At 39.2% G+C, this 9,332-nt stretch overlaps 1 protein-coding gene across 1 annotated transcript; it reads left to right on the top strand.

Annotated features, from left to right (window-relative positions):
* The first annotated feature begins 291 nt into the window (after positions 1-291).
* Positions 292-9,115, top strand: LOC148275394 (uncharacterized). Its single transcript, XM_088235764.1, has one exon. The coding sequence runs from the start codon at positions 779-781 to the stop codon at positions 7,730-7,732; it is 6,954 nt and encodes a 2,317-aa protein (XP_088091890.1). The 5' UTR covers positions 292-778; the 3' UTR covers positions 7,733-9,115.
* The last annotated feature ends 217 nt before the right edge of the window (positions 9,116-9,332 follow it).

Below are 9,332 nucleotides of genomic sequence, written 5' to 3'. Positions count from 1 at the left end.
GCAACCCACCTCCACTATTCATTTCTTAATAGCAATTTTATATTGTGAGAAGTTACTAATTGTTCTTATGGATAATGGAAGTAGATTGTACACTTTAACCGAGTAGTAGGCCAATTCTCTTTGAGGCTTTTAAAAAATAAGTATTTCCCATATTTTATTCGATAATATATTTTATTATTTGATAACTGGTTATTAATTATTCGAATCACTAAAATTATTGTGACTCTTGACTTGACATAGACAATAGGAATTCATCGCAATCATAGACACAGACTTAAGATAAAAGATACAATAGATTATAGATAATTTTGTTGTTTTGATTTCAATTTCAAAATTTTAAATTGCACCAAAATCAAAAATTCGAGGCGCGATTATCACGTGTCATGTCAAAACAATTGAAATATTATATTTTGTATTACCTGATTCGGAAATTTCAAGCCAAAATAACAAAAACCTTACATTTGAATGATTATTTTATTACGGCTGCCGGCTGAACCGGCTAAACGGTAACCGGAAAATGACGAAACAAAAGTAAACAATAACAATTCCGATCGGGTTTGGTTTTTTGCGTATTTTTATCCCTCTTTCAAAATGAAAGTTAAATGTTTAGTAGTTTAGTTTTAGTATTTAAAAAGTAAATTTTTTAGTATTTTTGTGTGAATGAGTCATACTGATGCTCATTTATCAGCCCGTTATCGGTTATCAGGACATAGGTATTAGTCACTATGAAAAGCGAGGTTATTCTTTAGTATAAATAAATGTTTCGTTTGTGCTAAATATGGCGGCAAAAATGTCTGGATTGGAGATCATTAAAAAAAAAATTTCCGAATTAGAAGTTCCCGCGATATTTGAAAATAAAGAGGATGAAAATTACTTTATCAGAAAACAATTGGAAATTGATATCGCCCTCTCAGGAGAGCGCAGAAAACTGAGATTAAATGGGGCGTGTATGACTCAAGACGACGAGATCAATTTTACAAAACATTTGTTGGATCTACGTTTCTTTTCTGACGATGAAGTGTCCTACCCGACACTCGGAGATGTCGAAATCAGAATCGATCTAGTTCTGGAACAAATGTGTTCTATTCTTGAAAACCAGTGGAATGAAACAAATGAAATGTTTCTGTACATAGCAGAATGTATCGCGAGGAATTTATATATAATAAAACAGCAAGTAAGATGTACTTATTCACTAATTCCTTGGGAAGAAATGCTTTTTTGTTTAATCAGTTTCATATCCGCACATACTAAACATACACAATTGAATATTTTCTGTTGGGCAACGTTAACGAGGAAAAATATCCTGAAACATCTGAGAGTATTCAAGTCATCGATGGAATATCTTAAAATTAATATATCCGGCTATGACATCGGTACGGTCAATTTTCTTCCCTGCTGTACTAGAGAAGAAGCAATTTCTGGAGTTCTGGAAGCAAACCCGGAGTTCGTGGACTTGTACGAACATTACGAAGAGGTTCGAGACGTCTACTCTCTCGACAGGATGACGACTTATATAGAAGTTGCGTTGGAAGCCGATTCCAGCGCACGGAAAGGACAGCTTCTCTTAAAGCGCGCGCTGCAGGTCGTTGGAGAGTATTTAAAGAGCTCTCTGGAATCTCCGAATGTATCGAAAAGCGTCTGCGATCTTATTTTGCTCTCCGCGCCCATAGAAACTAGAAAAGTCCTGACCGTACTGCGCAATTCCCTATCTCACTCGCACATCGTCCAGGGAAAAGGCGCAGAAGAGAAACTCAAATTTTACACCAGCATTCAAAACGACATTAAAAAAATTGGTTCAGTTATTTCGGAAATACTGCTTGGAAAAAAAAAGAAGCTGGTCAAAACATTGCTTTCAAAAGTTGCCAAAAGTTCCACTTTAGACGAGATTAACGAACTCTCTGCTGATTTCGAAGGCCTAAGCGTTTTACCTATTGTTAATGTAACAAATGTCGACCACATAACTAAGGAAGACAGGCTGATTGAAGAGCTATTTAAACTCACCTGTAAAGATATAGAACTCAACAGTTTCGAAAGTGTAATAGAAGTTGAGATCAACAGAAATCTTCACCAAACCAAACTCGTCTCCCATCAGGAGGACTTTGCCATGGGCTTTGCATTTCTCAAAACATTCTTTCACCCGTCTTTAAGAATGAACGCAAAAACAAAAAGTGACAAAGATATCATCTTTGCAGTTAAAAAACGCACGGCTTCAGAAATGTTACTCAAATGTTCCCCACTGACAGATCCTGCCGATATTAAGGCTTGCAAAGAGCTGTCCCAATTGCTGGACGTATTTTACAAGAGCGTACACTTGAGAATATCTCCGCAGCTCGCTACCGACTTGCTCTATGTCGTGGCGAAGATTCGGCATATCATAATCACCGAAAAGATGAGCATTAGGTGGATCGATGATTTCAACGAACGATTGAAAAAACACAAGGCAAATAACAAAAAGGGAAAGAAAAACAAAAGTAAGCCCGTAGCCGATGTAATAAACACAGAAATAGAAGCTGAATTAGTCGAGAAAATTAATGAATTGAAAAGTACACTTCGTGACAATCCTCTAACTCAAGTTTTAGGCGACCACGGAAAAAGGTTCATGATTGAGATGATGTTTCTGGATGTCTTGTCTGATCTGGACACGTGCAAACGTCTCGTTGGTAATATCATTTTCATCGATGGCGATGTTCCCCTATTGACGGGCAAGTGTTTGCGAAACTATTTGGCGCACGGTGGCTTTTTAATTGATATTTTATTCGAAGATGTTTTCCCTGCTGTGTATTTAAACGCCGCTAAACTTGCTGAGTGTGATGCCATGCGGAGTAAAAAGATAGGACACGTCGTAAAGATAGATCCTAACAGCCTTAAAGGAAGTTACGAAAATGGTTTAACCATTATCAGGAACATGTTAGAAATGAAAAGATCATTAGAAGAAGGAAATTTGGAGGTTTTAAGAATGTGTATAGCAAATGGAGCCGATACGAATTACAAGTCTTTCAACAAGTGTAATGTGTTACATTTGGCTGCTCGGGGACCTAGTCTAGAGCTATTTAAATATTTGGTTGATGAATGTAATTTGGAAGTATTTGAAAAAGATTTGAGAGATCAAAATTCCTTGTATGTTGCCGCGGCATTTGGCAGAGAGGACATTGTTAAATTCTTATTAGAAAAAAAGGGATTAACAGCAGAAGAAAGTGATAGATCTAAGTCGACACCTCTTCATCTTGCTGCTCAAAATGGCCACGCAGGAACTGTTGAAATTTTGCTCAAATTGGGGGCAGATAGAATACTGAAGGACTGGGAGGGTCATTGTCCTTTACATTACGCTGTCAGAAACAACTGCTTGAATGTTGTTGAAACTCTTGCGAACAGAGATGTTAATATGATCGAAAGTTGTAACGGTTTCACGCCATTACATATAGCGGCAGATCTTGGATATTTAGAAATAGTCAGATTTTTACTTGAAAACAATGCGGATGTTGATGCCAAGTCGTTTACTGGTGCAACTCCCTTGTATTTCGCCGCTTTGAATGGCCACATACATATTGTCAATGCTCTTATAGCCCAAGGCGCTAATATCAACTTCAAAGGTCTATACAGCGGCTGTACGCCTTTAAACAACGCCGCGGAAAATGGACACGGAGAAGTAGTGAACATACTTCTAAAGCACGGAGCTTCGGTGAACATCGGGAATAGGACGTTGAATCAAACTCCTCTCCATGCCGCCGCATACTTTGGACATACGAAAATCGTCGAAGATTTGATCTCTCACGAGGCAGACGTCAACGCACTTAGATTTGATGGGATGAATCCACTAGTGAGCTCTATAGTGGGTGGCCACAACGATATTGTAAAGATTTTACTAGCGAATGGATCAGTCACTGACTGCCATGAGTACCGCGGTTTATCTCCCTTGCACTTGAGTTCAGTCCATAAAAACAAAGAAATCGTTGAGACTCTAATCGACGCGGGAATCGATGTGAACATTAGAAATATAGAATCTCTTACGCCGCTACATTTAGCTGCAATGAACGGTAATTATGAGGTAGTGGAAGTTTTGCTGCGTGCAGGAGCTGATGTGAATTGTGTGGAGAGTTTATTGCCGCCGCTGCACTTCAGTGCGTTTGAAAAACATTTAGAAATTTCCAGAATTTTAATCGAAAAAGGAGCAGATGTCAACTCGCGAAATAAAGATAATTATACGCCGTTGATTGAATCTGTAAAAAAACCCAGCAATGAAAATATAACTAAGCTTTTGATAGATAATCATGCCGATGTGAATGCAGCGTGTAATAACGGATATACGGCCTTACACAAAGCTTGTCTACTCGGTTACTATGAAGCTATTAACACTTTGATCCGAGCCGAAGCTGATGTCAACGCTAAATCTACCGATGGAGTGACTCCTCTCCATCTAGCTGTCGAAGGAAATCACAAACTTGTAGTGGAATTGTTGATTGAAAGGAAGTCCGATGTGAACGCACTTACGAATAAAAACGCCTCTGCTTTATACTACGCTGTAAAAAACAATTTTAAGGACCTCGTCGATTTGCTCATTGCAAAGGGAGCGGATGTAAATGCAAACAATGGGAGCTGTCTGACAGTCGCCATCGAAAATGGTTTTCGAAATGTCGTAGATTCTCTTCTTAGGAATAAGAATATTGATATCACTGTTAGAAATGACAAAGGGAGTACTTTGCTCCATATTGCATCTGGCAACGGTAATTGGAATATCGCGAAAGCCTTGATGAAGAAAGGATGTGACGTAGATGCAGTTGATGATAGCAATTGCACAGCCCTGAAACAAGCCATAATACTGGGTCAAGATGAAATTGTAGAAGCCCTAATTGAAAATGGCGCCCTTGTTGATTCTACAAATGTTAAGGATTTATTGGCCACCGCACTTGTACAAGGCTCGTGCAACATTATTACTAGTATTTTGCACAAAGAGCAGCCAAATCTGGAAGTTACGTTTTTCCTTATGCGATTCGCAATCTGTATGCATCGAATCAAACAGTTCAATATCCTATTTAAATCCCGAGACTTTGACATAAATCTTAAACACAATAATGAGGATACATTATTACACGTCGCTTCGTCAGTTAATGATGTTGATATTGTTAAATATTTAATAGGCGCCGGTGCAGATGTCGATGTAACAAACGCTTCAGGCGCTAAGCCAATCCACCTGGCGTCCCAGAAAGGCCATATAGACACCGTGGAGTATTTTATCAATAGCGGTATGGATATCAATTGCGAAGATGAAATAAAAAATAATCTCTTGCACCATGCAGCTATCGGCGGGCAGTACGATTGCGCCAAATACTTGATGGAAAAAGGTGTAAATTTGAACGCGTGCAATAAATTTCACACGAAACCGTTACACATAGCCTCGCAAGGAGGGTATTTTGATTTGGTCAAGACTTTGATAGTCAACGGAGCCATTTATAATGATGCTGATTTAACCGGAAACAAGCCGCAGCATTTGACAGATAATGTTGATATCAGCAGAATGTTTGAATTAATCGATAATCTCTACGAAGCTGTAGAAAATAATGACGAATCCTCTGTCCAAACTATATTGGATCGAGACGCTATTGCTGGCGCTACACGATTCGACCATTTAACACTGTTGCACGTTGCCATCAAAAACAATCTACAGAATATCAGCAATATTCTACTACTGCATAATTCGAACCTTAATGCTAAAGATATAGATGGTTCTACTCCTCTTCACTACGCTTGCGAAGGTTCTCATTATGAAATCGTCTCGTCACTTTTGCAGAAAGGGGCAATCTATAACCCGGTTGATAATAAAAATAAGACGCCATTAGATATCGCCGGAATAGAGAGCATCAAGCGTCTACTGGAACTTATTCACAGTTTGTTTTGTAAAGTTGAAAATGGCGACGAAGGAGTTATAGAAGAACTAGAAGAAATAAAGGACTCGCAGATTCTAGATGCAATTATGAAGGTAAAAAACAGAGAAGGTAAAATACTCGCGGTTGTAGCAGCTATAAACAAATTTCCTAAGTTAAATCAGCTACGGAGTATCTTAGAAGATGACGTGACGCGTGTCTTAATAATAGCCGACGAATTGATTCTAAAAGAAAATTTCAACGAGGCTCATTCTATTTTAGTAAACACAACCATAAATAGAATCCTAGGTTCGGGTGGAATGGGTCCCGGTACTCTAGAAGTTCAAACAAAATTGGCTGAAGTGTTTTATAAAAAATGCGACTACGAAAGTGCACTCGGCTTGCTGGAAAATATTTATTCCAGACAAAAAAAGACCTTGGGAGATAATTGCGAAGCTTCTCTTAAAACTCAAAGTAGCATAGCTTTTGTCTTCTTCAAACAAGGGAAGAATCTGTCGGCCCTTGATATCCTCGAAAGAGTTTGCAGAAAACAGTCGGAGCTGTTGACGGAGAATCATAAAGATGTTTTGGAGTCTAATCTTCGATTGGCCTTGGTACTAAAAAACTTACAGAGGAATGCAGAATCCTTAGAATTGGCTGAGAAGAATTACGCCAAGTGTCTAGAGATGTTAGGTCCGGATAATGTTTTAACCCTCGACACTCTGAACCACATCGGAAATATCCTGTACCGTGAGGGAAAGACCGAAAAGGCCATTGATATTTTTAAGTCTGTGTGCACATACAAGAAAAAGGTCATGGGAATCAATCACTCGGATACAATGAGAGCCGAACACAACATAGGAGCCTTGCTAGCGAGTCAGAAGAAATATGACGAAGCTTACAAAATACTGCACCCCGTATTTGCTCGCCAGAAATTATTGCTAGGAGCCAATCACATCGATACGATAAACACTCGGAGAAATATAGCTTGCGTGCATTTCTTCAGGGGCCAATATACAGAGGCTTTGAAAGCTTACAAAGAGGGCCGAGAAGAGAGAGATAGAATACTCGGGCCAAAAAATCCGGATAATGTCATTTTAAATCAAATATTTCAAGAGTTAGTCATTAACTCCAAACACGCAGAAAAGGACTTCGAAAGCGTACATGATTGCCAAGTTGAGGTCATCGATGCCGTTGTTAACAATGATGATGCGAAAATTGCTCTGTTAATCCGCAATGGGTCAGACGTTCAAACTGTAGATTCTGCAGGGCGAACTCCTTTGCACTTCGCAGCCAGCAAAGGCAACAAATACATTGTTGACACGCTTTTAAAACACGGGGCAGACGCAACAGCCGTCACTTTGGAAGGGAACACGCCCCTACATGCCGCTGTATACAACAACCATCCTACTGTCGTTGAAATATTAGTGAAGCACGTCGCGCAGAAAAAAAGTGATAAATTCAGCAGTTTCATCAACGCCGAAACATTTCTTGGCGGTGCCACTTCTTTACACGCAGCCTCCAAAATAAACGCCACCGAAATAGCGAGGATCCTTCTCAAAAATGGGGCTTGTTATAATCCAGTAGACAGAATCCACGATATGACTCCTGTACAGTATTCCAGAAACGACATTCACAATCTTTTAAAGTTGACGGAGGAGTTTTTTGACTGCGCGAGTCGGGACGATGCGGCGGTGTTTGACAAACTAACGAATTGTGAAGGAGACGATATTGCGGCTGTCACCAAAGCGAGGAATGAACAAAAGCTGACTGCATTGGAAATGGCTCAAGAGTTGCAGCATCAAGCCTTTTTAGGGGCATTTTCAAATTTTTTAGGAGAAAAACAAGGCTGTTCAAAAACGAGTTTTTTTTAATCTTCGAAAGTTCATTTAAAACCAAATGTATTAAAATAACTACAGTATGAAGATAAATAAAGACAAAACAAAGCTACTGACTGTAGGCCGAATGCAACACCAGATGAGAGTAGTGATGTCGGGAATACCACTAAAGAACACCAAGGAGTTTGTCTACCTCGGGAGGTAGAGCGAGGTAAGAGCGAGGTCGACAGCGGTATACATCAAGCTAGACTTGCATTTAATAAAAGGTCAAAAATAATAGAATCAAATAATATAGACCTAAAACTAAGAATACTCCTAATCAAGACCTATGTATGGAGTATCTTGATGTATGGCTGCGAGACATGGTGCCTATCCAAAGAGATAAATGGAGACTAGAGGCTTTTGAGATGTGGTCCTATAGAAGACTACTAAGAATTTCCTGGAGAGACCACATTACAAATGAGGAGGTTCTCCAAAGAATCGAAGGTGGAAGGCACCTGCTCAGGACCTTGTCCGAAAGGTGAGTGAGATGGATCGGCCATGTAATATGTCAAGAAGGCCTCCTGCATGTCATAATGGAGGGGATGGCCGAGGGGACAAATTCTAGGGGACGCCCACGCCGAGAGTACCTGGAGGACCTATTAGAGGACGTGCGCTGCTCATCATATGTTGACTGCCGCACAAGACAGGGAGGAATGGAGGAGAAGGATGAAAGTAATTGCTGCCAGCCAATCCCAGGATTGAGACCGGAGAAGAAGAAGTATTATTTGATATTTTACACACATACGTGCATCCAAATTTGTTGCAACAGAGGGGGGAAAACATTCTTAAGAACGGAATATGGAATTCTAGGCTATGACCTGTCATTGCCTGGTTTAAGGCGGCACTTTACACACTGCGAAACACTCACCATTCTGCCTATGTTCGAACATCCACATTTCCTCAACTCTTCCATCTGTCGACTTTTGTGAAGTAAGAGTGAATGAGTATGTGAGATTCATCTGATTGAATTATTCCAATTTTTATAACGCCCGGACCAGTCGGTTTAACCAACAATATTTCGAGTTTGTCTAAATATTTGCAGACAAAAGACTGGATTTGCCTTACTGGGGAGTTATTAAGACTAATATATTACAGCAGAGATGGAGAACATTGTTTGAGGAATGTTTATTTGATAGTCAATTTTATACCTTGACGAGGTGCTACAAAATCAGTCGATATGCGATTTAATTTAGTGATCTTAAACATGTAAAATGTATCATTTGTTTAATACCCTATGCATTGTATAAATGGACAATGTCAGTAAATAAATGAATATGTAAAAATACAAAGTTGGAACCCTAAATATTTATAATACGAGCCCTATAACCACTAAATATATTTTATAAATATTTATTTACATTAAAAAGTATGAACAAACCTGTTTTTTAATCTCCACGAAATCCCAAATCTTCTTAAAGGAAAGTTCTATGTTCACATTGATTGGTTTTGCCACGCAACTAGTTGCACCTTAAACTTAAAAAAAACACACTTTTCGTATTAAACCATATGCTACAACGCTGTGAACTACTCTATGTGGGGTTCATAGTCTATGATCTATGACACGCACACGTGCTTAATCGTTTCACCTGAAATA

Source organism: Micrasema longulum, unplaced genomic scaffold (assembly GCF_059751315.1).
Source record: "Micrasema longulum isolate JH-2025_06_02 unplaced genomic scaffold, ASM5975131v1 h1tg001433l, whole genome shotgun sequence".
Classification (NCBI taxonomy): Eukaryota; Metazoa; Arthropoda; class Insecta; order Trichoptera; family Brachycentridae; genus Micrasema; species Micrasema longulum.
The sequence above is the reverse complement of the archived record's forward strand: the minus strand, read 5'-3'. Positions and strand labels throughout refer to the sequence as shown.

Bases quoted from the DNA above. Each gene is read 5' to 3' on its own strand.
- LOC148275394 (XM_088235764.1), top strand. From the start codon at position 779: ATGGCGGCAAAAATGTCTGGATTGGAGATCATTAAAAAAAAAATTTCC.